General features: G+C 52.3%; 1 protein-coding gene across 1 annotated transcript; it reads left to right on the top strand.

Annotated features, from left to right (window-relative positions):
- Positions 1-434: 434 nt before the first annotated feature.
- On the top strand, positions 435-8652 carry CXCL14 (C-X-C motif chemokine ligand 14). Its single transcript, XM_032837637.1, has 4 exons — positions 435-680; positions 848-953; positions 4682-4795; positions 7448-8652. The coding sequence occupies exons 1-4, from the start codon at positions 617-619 to the stop codon at positions 7461-7463; spliced, it is 300 nt and encodes a 99-aa protein (XP_032693528.1). The 5' UTR covers positions 435-616; the 3' UTR covers positions 7464-8652.
- Positions 8653-15672: the final 7020 nt, after the last annotated feature.

The following is a 15672-nucleotide window of genomic DNA, read 5'->3' as shown; positions in this document are numbered from 1 at the left end:
CTCACACGCTAGGAGTCAGGCCTGCTGGCACCCACACCTGGCACCTGCTCCAAAACCCTTTCAGTTCTCAGAAGATCTGGGCCGCGGGCCTGGGTCTCTCAGTGGCTCAGAACAGCAGGCCGGTCTGGCCAGGGGAAACCACTGGAAGCAGAAAAGCCATGCCCTTAAGTGTCTCGTACAGTCGGGGCGCTGGCCGTATGCGAGGGTTGGAGCCCGGGTGTGCCAGTGTACGCAGAAGTGAGAGGGCAGCGGGCGTGAGTGTGCCCGTGCGCGCGTGGCTGCGAGTGAGCGCCGCTGTGATCATGGTCCCGGGGCGGGCAAGGTCTCCTCCCCCCACCTCGTTGAGAAATCTCAGTGAGTCACCGAGTGGTTCTGCATATTAATGAGCTCGCTGCGGCGAGGGCAGGAGCGGATTTAAAAGAGGCCGGGGCGGGAGGAGGGAGGCTGCGGAGAAAGCGCGGAGCCGAGCGCAGAAGCGCCGCGCGGTAGCCGAGGCACCCACCGACGGGCGCAGCGGGAGCGAGCGGAGCCGGGAGGCGCGCTCCGGGCAGAGAGAGCCGAGCCGGCCGGGCGCCCTCCCCAGTCCCTGCTCCCGCGCCGCGCCCCACCGGCCAGCATGAGGCTCCTGTCGGCCGCGCTGCTCCTGCTGCTCCTGGCCCTGTGCGCCGCTCGCGTGGACGGTGAGTGCCCGGGAGGTCCCTCGTCGCCGTCCCGTCCCGTCCTGGGGCACCCGGGTGCGGGCTGCCGGGCTTTCTAGGACCGTGGAGGTTCTGGGTGGGCACCGGGGGAGGTCCGGGGCAGTAGACCCCGCACGCAGCTGAACGGCACCCCGCGCTCTCTCTTGGAGGGTCCAAATGCAAGTGCTCGCGAAAGGGGCCCAAGATTCGCTACAGCGATGTGAAGAAGCTGGAAATGAAGCCAAAGTACCCGCACTGCGAGGAGAAGATGGTTATGTGAGTTCTGGCTCCTCACCGTGAGCATGTCCGCGCTACTCTTAACCCGGTGCTGGGGCACAGCATGGGGCTGGATCGGGAGGGCTAACAAACATTCCTCTGTGCCTCTAGCAAGGCCTTGGACCAGCTTTTGTAACTGCCCAGCGAGTCCTTGGGACGCTGGCGCGGCAGTGTGAAAGGGAGTTTGGAAAGAGGGTCAGTGTCCCGTGCTCCGCCGGAAACAGCCCTCTGGGTTCACATTTGCTAAGATTCAAATGGGCAGCCTAGGTGCATGCACTGCCCACCTTTCTGGGGTGATCAAGGGTTAAATGGCTCCCCTTGTGCCAACTTTTAAAAATCCGGATTCAAAGCATTCAAAACACACCCAGAACTATTGAACTTGCACCCAAACTGGGAGGCATGCTGCCTTTCTGTTACTGAAAAGAAAATAAAAACAAATGTCTTTAAGTCCTCAGACCCTCCTTTCAGAGCCTTTTTCGGATCAGGGGACCCCAGACAGCCAGTTTTTGGCTTCTAGCGACTTCATTTTGAGACTGATCCTTGATCTTCCACCACCTGCTGGACTCCCGTGGGTCCCTGAGCCTGAGCGGGGCTGTGCAAAGTGTTCTGCTGGGGTTAATGTGCCATGTGGCTGGAGCCCTGCTTGGTGGGGATGCGAGGAATATTTTAAAAACTGGGGCAGAGTGAGAGAACACTGCGTTTCCTTGCTCCTCTGCCTTCCCAATTAACCACTTGAGTCCAGCACCACTGTTTCCCCACCAATATGCACTTGGCCAGGAAGGGAGCCCTTGGCAAAGCAGCCACCAAATATCTGCCACGGACCATTGGCCCTTCTTCCCCTCCCCCAGCAACAGGACACACTTTATTCTCAGTCTGGGCAAGTGCCTTCCGTCTGCTGGACCTGCTTGCCCAAAGGCCTCCACACAGGGCATGCAAAGGCAACCTCCACCCCCTACAGCCACCTGGGGGCTGTCCAGCCAGGCTCAAGTCAGGAGAATCTGCAAAGCCATCAGGCTTGAGCTGAGCCCCACTGCCTTCCCGCCCAGGCACCTAAATTAACCTCCTGTCCCTGCCCCTTGCCTTGCAAACCCAAGTCCAGAAAAACTGCCGGAAAATCCTTTTTGGTGAGGTCCAGGATTCTCATGAGCTGAGAGAAGAGCTACAAGCCCTCCCCCCTCCCCATGGTGCCCAGGTGGGGGGCTGGAGATGACAGGGACACTGAAAATTAGGTCTGCACTCTTCTAAGTGCTGAAAACCACCCTGCCCCCAAGGCAAGGTGTCAAGACCTTTCAGAGAACGAGAAGCAGGGTATGGGGCGCAGAGCCATCTCAAAAGGATAGAACCCTTGATAAACAGGCTTACTCTTTTTCCTGGCAAAACTTTTCAGAATAGAGAGGACACTGACAGCAGTGGGCAGGTGCAAGAAGGCTTTATGCAGCCTTGTGAAAACTTGCAGGGGGCTCTGGAGGTCTGAACACAGTCAGTGTCTCCTAAACCTTCACCCACACCCAGGTCTCCCCTCCCTAAAGGCTAACCATTCTCTCCCATCTCAAGCTCCTGAGAGTCTCTAGATCAAATGAGGGGCCAACACTTTTGGCCAAAGCAGGTTTTCAATCCCAAAAGCTGAACAAAAGCAAGTTTTCCAGCTCACCCTGAGTCACCCAGAAATCTCTGATGAGGCTGGGGGTGGGGTGGGGAGGACAATCAGTGGGAGCTCTTATACCAGGAGACTCCAGATTTTTTAAAGGGCAATTTGTGTCATACGTCCACTGAACTCTTGCCAAATCCCTCGGCACCCGGGACTGCTGAGGAGAGGGGACATAGGACCCAGAATCTCTGAGTAACTATTGCAAACAGAAATCCTCATGTCTTCACCCCACAACCAATTTTTACAGTCCCAGCATTGTGACAGGCAGTTGAGGACTGTGGTGGGAGGGTCGAGTGTCCTCCCCTGCTGCCCCTCCCTTCAGGACTGGGGATGCTCAGCCTGTACAGTGACCTGAGGAAGGGATTTTCATCAGGCTTCACCACATCCTTTCATTCTGAGTGCAAAGGCAGTGCTGTAGGCAGACAGCAGTGGGCTCAGTTCCCACAGAGCAGCCAGGTAGCACAGGGAGGAGACCAAGCACACTCCACCCTGAAGCCTGGCCCCATGCTTGAAACCTAGAAGGAAAGATAGGACCAGGGGAGCAACTGGTCTCAGGGAGGGCCAGGGAAGGCAGAGCCCAGTCCACAGGCATTAGCAGAAGACCCACTCCTGCTTTAGGAAGCTGAGGTGGTGGTGGGGGCCTTGGAAACTAAGAGCGCAGGGAAGGGAAGAGAACAAGTTGCCCAGAAATATTCTGCCCCCATAGTGGTAGCAAGAGTCATTTCCTTTCTCCCTGTCAACTGGGATATTTGGTTCATGGTGGCCCTGCTCCCACCTAGAACTTGGCCCATGTGCCCTGACACTTCACCTTGGGGAATCTGTGGGGCCCTCACTGACCTCTCTCCTTCCCTTCTTGCTCTTCCCATTCTAGCCTCCAACCGCCCCTCTGCAACCCCACAGCTCATTCCCCAGCACGCAGTCCACAATCATCCCTTGCTCGTGCTATGACCTCTCAGGAAATGGCCCCTCTCACCTTCCACTTTTTCAAGTCCCCTATGTGGTCCTCATTCTGGAATACCATCCTTCCTCCCCGACCTAAAAGCTTCTTCCTAAATCCTGCTCCACTAGCACTGCCCTGGCTGAGAGGGGCAGAGAGGTTCTGGGCATGGGTCCTGCCTCCCCGTCCAGGCTGGAGCTCACACACTAAAGCTTCTCGTTCTCCCTGGCCATACCATCTTCCATGACAAATACTAATGACAGTAACTCTTCACTGTGCACCTACCAGGCGCTAGGCATTCTCCATAGATTGTATCATCTCATCACCCAATAGCCCTAAGAGGTATGTCCTAGTATTAGACCCACTTTACAGATGGGCAGACCCATTCAGAGAGTTTACCCAAGGTCCACAGACAGACCTGGGATTCATACTCTGCGCACTGCCACCTGCTTCTCTGCCACAGGGCTAGGGCCTCTACTGGGTTGGAACACTGGGTGACAGAAGCCTGAAGGGAGGTCTTATTTTCCTGCTGAAGACTGAGACAACAGGGACTTCATGCTCAGGAATCAAAATGGGCTTCAAGGCCAGCAAGACTTAACTTCAAGATCCGCAATGCCTAGCCCTGGGACAATCTTCAGAGGATCAAGTAGAACAGGGTTTGAAGGGCCAGAGACCACATGTACAGAGCATGTTTATATCCCATCGCAAGCTCCTCATGTCTAAGGAAAGAGGTCTTAGCATGTGCACCTTGCTGGCATTAGCTCTCTCCACCCACCCCAGGTTCAGAGAAGCTGGAACAGACCCCTGAGCTTTGTTCTCTAAGGGAGACATAAGCCCTGTAAACAACAACCTCGTGGAGATAGGGCCAGGGTAGGGGGACTATCCCAGACCCTCAGGGGTCTGGGATAGTCTATGGGAACACCCAGAAACTTCCAAAGGGGTCTGGGATAGTCTATGGGAACACCCAGAAACTTCCAAAGAGCCAGCCAGGCAGTGAGCACATGGGCACACTCCCATGAAAGGAGGGAGGGGGCCACTGTCTCTCGGTGTCCTGACTGGGACAGATCAGGGCCACCCACAGGTCACAGTGAGGGGCTGTCATTCAGGCTCCTCAATCCTCCACCCCATGCTGCTCCATTTCAGCATCACCACCAAGAGCGTGTCCAGGTACCGGGGTCAGGAGCATTGCCTGCACCCCAAGCTGCAGAGCACCAAGCGGTTCATCAAGTGGTACAACGCCTGGAACGAGAAGCGCAGGTATGGCTCACCTCCTTGCACCTTCCTTCCCACCATCCCCCCAGCTCCCGATCCTACGCCCCATCCAGCTCATCCAGCCTCATGCAGTGGGTGAACACCCACCACTGTAGCCACAACAAGCAGCTACCCAGCCCCGCTTACAGAGCCCCCACGGGGTAAGGAATTCACCACTTCCCAAGGCAGTGACTGCTCTCTTGGACGATTGGAAGCATCAAAAATGTATCCTTTTGTGAACTAAAGTTTGCACCTTGCTAATGCTTTAAGTTGTAGTCTTAATTCCTCTTCTTTCTAAAGGAACTTAAGGTCTCCAGTCCTGTTTCCCTCTGTCAAATGAATGAGCCGGCACCCATGGCTATCTGTGATTCTCATGTGGTAAAACATGACCACTTAAGTAACTGGGTTTATGAGCTGTAACACTGGGTACAACACCACGAGATGATGAGGACACTGCTTTGCCTGCAACATTCCCTCCCCTCAAGGTGCTGCCTGACCTCTGCTGCCCGGAAAACTGATAAGACGCCCTCCCATGCAGGTGCAGGGAAGGACCTTGGGCTTGACCCTTTAAAATCAGAGCCACTCTTTTTTTTCTATTTTTTTATTAATACATAATGTATTATTAGCCCTAGGGGAATCAGAGCCACTCTTAATCTCAGAGAGCAATAGTAGACAGATGACTGGAGCCATGAGCCAGACCCCTGTCCTCTCTGGACTCTGTTTCTCCATAAACAGAAAATGACTTTCCATCTCTAGTCCCCTGGGGTCCTATGTCTGGCAAGTGTCTGGTTTCCTCATACCACATACAAGAGAACCTGTCCTGGAGCACACCCACTCCTCACACACTCAGGGCCTGTGTACACCTGTACCTACCTGTGTAGGTACTTCACAGGTAGTGAACTTCTCTGCATGCTCATAGAAGCACTTGCATGTACACACACACACACACACACACACACACACACACACTTCCTCAGGAGCTGGTGCCAGCACCTCATCCTGCAGAAGGGGAAACTAAGGCTAAGTAGAGGTGAGGAGTAACTTCCTGGAAGCACAGGGCAGGAAGCCAGGCCTCCCAGGGTCACCTTCTTCACCCTGCCTAGAGTGGCTGCCTGAGCCACCTCTCCCAGTGTCCCACCCAGTCCTTCTACTCTAAGCTCAGCCCATGAGCAGCTCTCCCCTGGCTGACACTTGGGCCCAACCCCAGTCCTCGAGCCTTCTGTGCAGCCTCCAAAACTGCCTCGTCTGCAGCTGCTTGAAATAGAAACTGATGAGAGCGAGAGATTATTTTCTACGAATCTGATGGGAATCAAGCCCTCTTTCTGGTCAGGGCAGGTGGCTCACGTGGCAAAAGCAGGACCTGCCCTGTCCACTGTCACGCTCCAGACCCTGCGTCATCGAAGTGGAACAAGGCTAACCTCGGGGCCAGTCCATGGAGGGAGTTGAGAACATCTCTACCGACTGCTGGCAGACACTCAGGCAGTCTGCACACTTTGTCCCTCAGCCCTCCACCTGGGCCCTAGCTCTGATGAAGAGGAGGCAGGCATGGGACAATGCAGTCCGCTCTTATATCTGCAAATTCCAGTGAGGAGAGCATCTCCGTTACCAGGCCTCCCATCACTTCATTACAAAATGAGCTCGTCTTCTTTCTGGGGAAGCTGAGGCGTCCTGGGAGAGGAAAGGGGCAATCTCTTGCCCTCCCCTTGTAAAAGGCTGAAAATGTCTCCATGAATGTACAATGGAGAGAAAGGAACTATCTCAAAGACTTCTTTGCAGAGACAGCAAGAGAGTGCTAAACATGGGGTAGAGGAAGGAGAAGCCAGCCGGGCAGCCCAGACCTGTGGAGCCAGACCAGCAGCTCCATGTCTCAGAGCCCCCAGCTTCTGGCCACCACGGGAAGCAGTCGCATCAGGCAGAGCCCAGTTAGGTGGTCTTACTCAGAAATCAGGAATGAGGCAGAGGAATCGATGGGCTGTCTGAGTAGGAAGCATGGCCCTGGAATAGCCATGGGGCAGAAGAGAAGGGATTTAAGTACCTAAAGAGAGGCAGTCTGGAAGGTGAGAGGGAAAAGTCAGCTTGGGAATGCATAGAGGCCCCACAACCACTAGAGGAAATGACCTTGAGCCACAGGCCTTGCTGACAGCCCCAACCCCAGCCCTGCTGCCACCCTTCAGTCTTCAGGCAGCAGCTTCTAGAACTAGCATTCTTCTGGAGGACATGCATTTCTGGGCAAAATACAAAGAAATATGCAATCCTAAATTGAAGGAGGGGTTGCCTGTCCTCCCCTGTCGCATCCCTGCTCATGCTGGAGACAGACCTTGTTCCCACCACTGACAGTCAGTGCTCACTGGGCAAATCTGAAGTCCCCTGTCCCTCAGTTTCCTCACACATCGAGAAGTTTTGCTCCACAGGGCTTTGAGGATTGCAGAATGCACAAAGCCAAATTTGGGTAAGCCTTTGTGGTCCATGTAATGACCTCCTCTGAGGTGTTCCCACTCCCACCCCCATTTCTCCCAAGCTCCAGCATTGCTGGAAGGGGAGCTCCTAAAGACAAGGATGAAGCAGCTAAGCCACCTCTGGATCACGTCTGAATCAGGCGGCCTCTGGATCGCCTCTGTCATATCCTGAGCCACTTACAAGGGTGTTTTCTCTTCTTAGGGTCTACGAAGAGTAGGGTGAAAAATCCCGCATGGAAAAACGTCACACCAGCTGGGAGATGAGCGAAGGACTCTGCAGAAAAAAAAAAAAAAAAAAAAAAAAAAAAAAGGCAACAAACAAACTTTTCTTTCTCACAGGCATAAGACACAAATTATATATTGTTACAAAGCACTTTTTACCAAGGGTCAGTTTTTACATTTTATAGCTGTGTGCGGAAGGCTTCCAGATGTGAGACCCTTCTCTCTCCTGCTCCAGACTTTATCACACCCTGCTTTTTACTGAAAAGGGGGAAACTCATGCCTTTCCTTCGTTAAAAAAAAAAAAAAAAAATGCTTTTTTGTATTTGTCCAGACATCACTACATCTGAGCTTTATAAGCGCCTGGGAGGAACACAGAGCTGGGTGGAAACATTTCATAGCAGCACTGCTCCATTGCTAATGCAGGAAGCTTCCGCTCGGAGGTCCTGGCGCCTCCACACAGCTGCCACAGGCTCTCCTGGGCTCATGGTTGGTCACAGCCTCAGGGGGACTCCACGGTGGCCCCTGTAACCGTGCAAGCAGAAGCCAATCTCTCTGCCTCTGTTCTCTGAGGAACTTCAGTTTGGCTGCCAGAGAAATGTGCTTCGTCCACCTCCCTCTGGCCCCCGGTTTATTTTTGCATACTCTAGGAAACATCTCTAAGATTCTGGAATGGCAAAGCATAGGGTCCTTAAGGAAGGGGTTGGGTCTTCTCTCCTTCTTGTGAAAGGTTCACTGCTTCAGTACTAAATGCTCTGGAAGCACTTGATGTTCCCAACACTGTTAGCAAAATCCAACAAGAAAGCTTAAAAGTGTACCCAGACAGGCACAGTGTACAACTACAGACACACATTCTATCGGTGATGGAGAACCTTCAGGGCATGTTTCTTTCCCTCCTTGCAACAGAACAGCAGGACAGAAGCATTCTATCTGTGATTTCCCTGTGTCATTCTTCAATGTTAAACAGTGTAGTCCTCTTTTGAAAGCTGAGACAACCACGCGCTCTTTCCTTTGTAAATATACTCTTCAAAACACCCCCTCCACACACTGCCCCTTCAGTATATGCCTCACTGTACTGCTGTGTCATATGCTATGCACATGTCAGAAACCATTAGCCTTGCATGCAGGTTTCATATTCTTTCTAAGACAAAAAGAAAAGTAATAAAATATATTTGAAATGTACCAAAATTCTAGACTACTGATGTTTTTTCTATTCAGTGAGGTCAGGATGACCATCAAATGTTTAGCACATTGTGAATAAACAGGGACAGATGCTTTGGGAAGGAAGGAAAATATGTTTCCCAAATTCCTTGCAATATTGTCCCCTTTGTGGAATGCCACTATGGTACTGAAGCCAGAAAGCTAGGTCTTTAAGCCTCAGGGCAAGCTCATCAGAATAACCAGGTCCATACATGTGGAACTAAAGGGTCCCTATTTAGGGAAGAGAGTAAATGGGGGATCAGTCAAGATCTGTGTGGCCCAGGGCCCCATGATTCCAGTGGGGATCAGGGAGAGGTGGCAGGTGCCCACAATGTGGCTGTGGGGCTCTGGAGCCAGGCTGTCTGGGAGCCGCGGCCAGGGAAACATGGAGGCTCTCTTTTTGCTTCTGTGAGGTGGGGCTGATGAGCACATGCCTCATGGCACTTCTGGGGGCTGCAGGAGGCAGTTCACATGGAACACTCAGGGCACCAGGGTTGAACACTTAGTAAATGTCAGCACCCTTAATATTCACGACAGCAGGCCACTCTGTACTGCGCACAAACCACCCACAGCCCCACGTCCCACTGTATCCAACTCAGCCAGGCCTTCAAATAGACGTCTCTGTCCCCATGTCCCCCACACTGCACAGAACTGCCTAAAGGGCAACCTCCACCTGTCTCCACTTTCTGTGCGCTACCCTAGGAACCAGGAGCCAGACACCCATGTGTGCGTCACTTTTAGGATGGTTTCCTGTGTGCACACTTATAGGGACACACTGCAAATACCCTGCCCTAGCATGTCCTCTGCAGAATGCTACAGTAGACACTGTCCATCATGACCTCACCTCCTGGCAATGCCAAGCTATACCACATGTATTCCTGAGGAAACTGAGGACCACAGAGGTTAAGAAAGTTGCCCAAAGTGACTCATCACACTGCTCCAGTAACTGAGCCTGACAGTTTTTCTGCTGAGGGGAACATTTGAGAGCAGGCCAGGGCCACCGTGAATGCAGGTCCCGGTCCCCCATTTCCCTTTATTATGGAGAAAGAAGGAATACTGGATAGGGAGGCCCAGACACCAACAGACAGAACAGAGCAGAAGGGCCCCAGGAGGAGGGCACATACCAGGGCAGGGGACAGCGGGCACCAGGCCTCTCTCCCTGGGAGCCCTGAACCCAGCCTGGCCCCAGATCAGCACACCATGGGGGCTCACAAGGGAGGGCCACCGGAATGAAGTCGGCTGAAGAACCCCCCCCATCTCCAGTCTGGCAACATGGAGGCATGACAGGATGGGGTCATGGGGTACAGGGTTCGCTGTGCTGCTCCCCAAGTTTCAGGCTTCACCTTTCACTCATTCTAAACACACCATACACACATCCCCCTGCTTGTTCTCTCTATCCCATCTGTGGTTCCAGTGCTAGCACCTCCTCTCCAGCCCTGCTGGCCCAGGTGCCCCCTTGGTTCTCTGATCTTCCAAGGCACAGAATGGATTCTTAGCAACCATAGCAATGTCCCTTTCCAGTGTCAAGCACTGAGCTGGGCACTGCCCTGCATGCTCTCCCTATACTCGGCCAGCCGTGCTGGGCGACAGGTGCCCAGACAAGTTCAGAAGTTTGTTTAGGAGACATGGTCTGTAGAGGGAGAAGTAGACTTTAAGACCCAGTCCATCAGGGAGCAGAAGGAGTGGGAAATTTTGTGTAAATGTCTCATCTCATCTACAGAGACCATGTGTCCCTGGAGAACAAAGACTGGGCTATCCTTCCTGATGACCGAGACCCTGTCCTCCAACAGACAAGCATTAGCCAGACCACTAAGAAGAGGCTCTCAGCCCCAACACTTCACTAAACACCAGCTGAGGACCCTCAAGCACCAGGAATTGTGCTCTGCTACAGGGAAGGTGCCCTTTTCCTGCTTACAGAGCTGTTGCCCATCGTTCTTCTCCTGGGGCCTTCCCAGCAGCTCTGTGAGGTGTCCACCCACCACAGTCCAGAAATGACCATAACAGTAGTGCAGCAAAGCAAGGCTGGGCTGCCTTTTCAAGTGGCTCTCCCAGGCCTCTCTGTGGAGGCAGGCAGGGGCACAGGGCACATGGGGCAGCTCAGGCCCCCATGCAGGCTCAACCTTCAGAGCCACCACTTCCTCACAAACAGGCACACTTCAGGATCAAACGCCTCACCCCCAACTCCTTCCCCACCCCACTCTTCCTGAAGGCCTGTCCTGAGCAGGCTGCGGCACTGCACCAGGCTTGACGCTAGGATGACCACGTCTTCTCGGAGAGCTCTGGCCCAGCTCTGCTGCTCATCTTCTCTGTCCAGCTCAAGCCCTCTACCACAGAGCTTTTCCCCGTCAGCATGGATCCTGGGTCAAAACCAGTGACATAACTGCAAGGCCTGGGGCAAAATAAAGATGCAGGGCCCTCTATTTAAAAACTAAGAATGTCAAGATGGCCAGAGCAGAGCATCAGACCTTAGCAAAGGGGTCCATGAGAGTCACACTCTGCCAGCCAATGGAGCCAGCCCTCTACCTCGGGTAGTGACCCCAACACCCATCGGGACAGCTCATCTTGGCCCTGAGTTATTATAGGACTGGTACTACAATTTAATAGTCGTATTTTAACTTGAACAGCTAACAAGATGTGCTCCTAGAGGCCAGGGATGATTTCTTACACTCGTCTGTAAAAACCTCCCAGAACCTGTAACAGCACTTGCAAGGTATTCAAACGCTGTGAATTGATCTGAGTCTCAAGGAGCACCCTGAGAACATGCTTTCTGTACCCATTTACTGAGCCATCACTATGTGCAAAGACTTGTGCCAGGCACCATGGGGAACATGGGCGTGGTCACGTGCGATCCCGTCCTCAAGGGCAGAGTCCACTGTTCATCCACCCAGCCGCTGTCTCATTAGGAAGCATTTGCTATGCGTAGCAAGCACACCATGCTGGTTGCTGGGAATGACCTCTCCAGAAACTCCCGGTCTACCAGCGAGACACAGACTCAGTTGAAATTGCCCACGGGTCTAAGTGCGGTGTACTAGAGGACTGCAAGGCAGGCTCCGGGCAGGCTCCGGGCCCCTCCAAAGGGGTGCCTCGCCCAGCCTTAGAGGAAGCAACCTCTGACCAATACCTTGATCAGCCTGGAGAGGGCGCATGGCAAACTGCAAGTTGTTCTCAGGCGTCAATAGGAAGTGCTGATTGCATCCTGGCTCTGCCTGGCCTGTGGCTCCTGGATCCACTGGTAATAAGACAGGCCAGCAGAGACAGGGAGCACCACAGCTAGAAAAGTCAGGAAGGCTTAGGGAATTCAGAGGGGCATGAGGAACACCAGCCACGACCCAGATGAACCTCTGGGGAAACCAGCCACAGCTCCAAACTCTACCCTCCCCATCCCCCCACCCCAGCTGTTTCATGAATGTCTCTTCCTCTCCCTTGACTTTGCCGGCCATCTGGCCTGCCAATGAGCCATGGCTGGGGCCAGCCTCCCCAACTTCATGGGCAAGGAAGCTGACCACAGCTTTCCTGAGCAACCTCCTATACATGGAAGACATCATCCTGCTTTTAGGAACCTTAGGGTATCTTCCTGTCCTCCTCTTTTTGAAAAGTTGGGAAGATATTCTCAGAGGTGGTCAAGAAAGCAATAAAACCCAAATTTTCTTACTTTAAAGGTAACCTCTCCCAGTTTCCTCTTTATGGGGCCACTCTGATATGTGCCACCAGAGGGCAGCAAGGAGCAGGTGCACTGATGCCCAAGGCTCTCCGGTTCCCTGAAGCCCCCTGAGAGCCCTAAGGGCAGTAAACCGGTCCAGGTAGTGTGGCCTATGAGCCAGACCCTGTGGTGAGGACTTTACCCACCTTATTCCACTGAATCCTGCTGACAATCATAGCAGGGCATTCCATCATAGCTCCACTTTACGGATAAGAAAACCAAGGCCTAGGGAGGTGGATATACTGCCCATATTCACAAAGCTTCCAGGCGGTAGACACAGGATTCAAACTGAGTGGCGTGTGGCAGGGCTTTTGCTCCCTGAAGTACACACAGTCTCACCATTCCTGCTGACCCAGGCCCACGGGAGACTCTGCTGTGCCCTCACCCGGGGCTTACCTCCTATTTACTGAAGAAAGATTAATTATCTAGTCAACACGGGCCACACAGTGAGCCAGCCTTAGCCAGGCTTGTCTTGAGTGTGATCATTCATCTTTTGGAGGCAGAAGACCGCACCCTCCACGTGCTCCTCCCTTCTCCAGCGTGGACCCCACAAAGCGAGCCCGACCACCATGCCGTGGTTGTTCAGGCCCATGGTCTGGTAGACGCAAATTCTGCTGGAGAAGCAGGGGCCGGAGACTTTTCCTGCAACCACCGAATCACTTCAACAAGCAAGATGACTGCGCCAGCATCCGTTAGATTCAACATTTTAGCTAGAAACAAGGTGAAACCTCTCTGCTTTCCAAAAATTAATTCAAAGCTGGATTTGAAAAGAATCAGCTGGGCTTCATAATGAGAGCTGACATTGTGAGATGAATAGTAGGCATGTCTAATTGGATGCAAATGAGACTCTCATCTCATAGAGTTATTCCCCAGAGCAAAGGGGAAGGTGAAGCAACAGGCTCTTCCTTTCAACCCATTGTTTCCTTAAAGGCAGCCCTCGAACAAGAATCATTTCTAAATTACAAAGGCTTTTGTCCCTTTAAATAATGATCTGCCGAGACAGACTGGAGCTGAGTACATGCATTAGTACAGTCAAAAAAAACATTATAAACTGAGAAAAGATGAGAGGTAGAATAACCTTCACTTCCTTGATCGCTGCTAAAATACCAACCCTTCTGACTCCCTGCACTTTGAGGGGCAACAAAGTTTAATAAAAGCTGCAACCACCAGCATGAACAGTAGTTATTGAGTGCTTTCTCAATAAACCCTTTTAGTAGTCCCATTTTACAGATGGGGAACATAAGGCTTAGAAAACCTGAATAACTTGTGCATGGCCACACAGCGGCCAAGTGGTCTTGGGCAGTGTCAAATCTTTGGACACTTCCAGGTAGGGTGACCATATATCCTGGTTTGCCTGAGACAAGCCTGGTCTATGATTGTTGTCTCAGTATAATTATGAAGTGTTTCTTTCTTCTCTCTTAAAAGAGTTCTAGTGCGATTGATAAAAATTATGATTGCTCCACGTACAGGGCCTGACAGGAGAGTACAGAGGGTTTGGAATTGTGCCGTGTCTGAGAAATGTTCAGTCAGTTTCCCCCCTTGAACAACCTACTCCTAAGCTAGTGTGGGCCCTTTGGAAGTAATGGTGCCTCTTTAACCCTGAAGAGCTCCCCACAGAATATTCCAGAGCAGCCTCCTGGTTTCTTCTGTTCTGCCCCGGTCTGCCTCCTCTGCTAAGTAAAAACTGAAGCTGGTGCCCATGGACTGCTCTCTGGGGAGCAGGCACATGGCACTCCGGAGACCCATCTGTTCAATGAAGATGCAAATCAAAATCCCTCTCCCTTTCTCTGTGTCTGTTCACATGAGACTCCCCAGACAATTGGGAGCATCAGACTCTGGTTTCAGGAGACCAGAATCAACCAAGCAGCTGTACTTCCCAGAGGACTGAGGGAAAACTGTCCCTTGATGATGTGGTTGGCATGCACTGGGAGTGGGGGATTAGCTACTTCAGAGGAGCCGTCATGAGATATGGGCCTCTGACATCATCCTATTCCAAGGCAGGGATCCTGGGGAGGGCTGAAGCATATCAGGAAGGTTGAGGAAACCCTGCAGAGACGAAGGTGCACTCCCTCTCCCCACATCAGTTCCAAGCACCTCTCCCCTCCGACTGCCTGCTGCGGGCAGTGGTGAAGTCTGGAGCACTTTCCTACCACAAGGTTGCTGACTGGCTTCCTTCTCTAGGCCTGGAAGGAGCTGTGGTGAGGGAGAGGGCACAGCGCCAAGACTCAGGGCATGCTAGATCCTCACTTCACTGGGCTACCCGGAGCTGTGGCAGCTCAGGCTGGGGAGCGGGGGTGGCACATGAGACCTGCAGGCTCACTGACTCAGCTGTCCTCTCCATGTTTAGCCCTTGGGCTGGCATCCTGTTCCCGAGGCTGCAGGATATGTTCAGTTGCTGCTCTGCCTGACCTGCCCCACCCCAGATCCTTAAGGGGTCCTCTGTACCTCTCCCCTCCCCCATCTAGTCAAACAGCCCCTCATGGGATAAATCACAGAAGGGGCCTGGGTCCCGGCATCATGTACCAGCCCCAAGTGTCTGCAGAGCTAAGAGTGCAGGCTGCAAGCCAGATGTGCCCATTCAATCCTGGCTCCTATCCTTAAAAGCTGAGTGACCATGGGCAAGTGACTTAATTTCTCCCAAGCCCCGCTTTATAATTGAGCATTAAATGTCTCAACACAGAAGATAAAAATTCAATACATGGTTACTTATTACTATTACCATCCTACCTTTAAAATTTCCAACATGACATTTACCAGGCATAAAAAGGCCAGATGTGGGGGCACATATCTACCAAGAAAAGAAGTTGGAACCTCAGGTGAACTTCCATACCTCAGTTCATCATTTATAAAATAAGAATGATAATAATACTTAATCTCAAAAAATTTTTTTGAAAAACACAATGAGACAATCCAAGTAGAATATGTAAAACTCTATGTGGCACAAAATAGGCACACAGTAAATTGGCAGCTAATAATAACAATAAATTCACATTAGTCACAAGAATATATTTAACAATTTAGCACAGACTCTCACATCTGGGGGGGGAAAAACACCTTAAAACCTAGTCCCGGGGCGCCTGGATGGCTCAGTGGGTTAAAGCTTCTGCCTTCAGCTCAGGTCATGATCCCAGGGTCTGGGGATCGAACCCCGCATTGGGCTCTCTGCTCAGCTGGGAGCCTGCTTCCTCCTCTCTCTCTGCTTGCCTCTCTGCCTACCTTTGATCTCTGTCAAATAAATAAATAAAATCTTAAAAAAAAACCAAAAACAAAAAAAACCCTAGTCCCACCTTGCACCCAGTAGCTAAATT

Source organism: Lontra canadensis, unplaced genomic scaffold (assembly GCF_010015895.1).
Source record: "Lontra canadensis isolate GAN:19392208 unplaced genomic scaffold, GSC_riverotter_1.0 scaffold99, whole genome shotgun sequence".
Taxonomy (NCBI): domain Eukaryota; kingdom Metazoa; phylum Chordata; class Mammalia; order Carnivora; family Mustelidae; genus Lontra; species Lontra canadensis.
Note: the sequence above shows the minus strand (reverse complement) of the source record. Positions and strands in the feature narration are given on the sequence as shown.

What these genes read in the sequence shown, in the direction of transcription:
- CXCL14 (XM_032837637.1), top strand. Translation starts at nt 617, where the DNA reads ATGAGGCTCCTGTCGGCCGCGCTGCTCCTGCTGCTCCTGGCCCTGTGC. An exon ending in GTGCGCCGCTCGCGTGGACG is followed by an intron (nt 681 to 847) that starts GTGAGTGCCCGG and finishes TCTCTCTTGGAG; the next exon opens with GGTCCAAATGCAAGTGCTCG. An exon ending in TGCGAGGAGAAGATGGTTAT is followed by an intron (nt 954 to 4,681) that starts GTGAGTTCTGGC and finishes GCTCCATTTCAG; the next exon opens with CATCACCACCAAGAGCGTGT.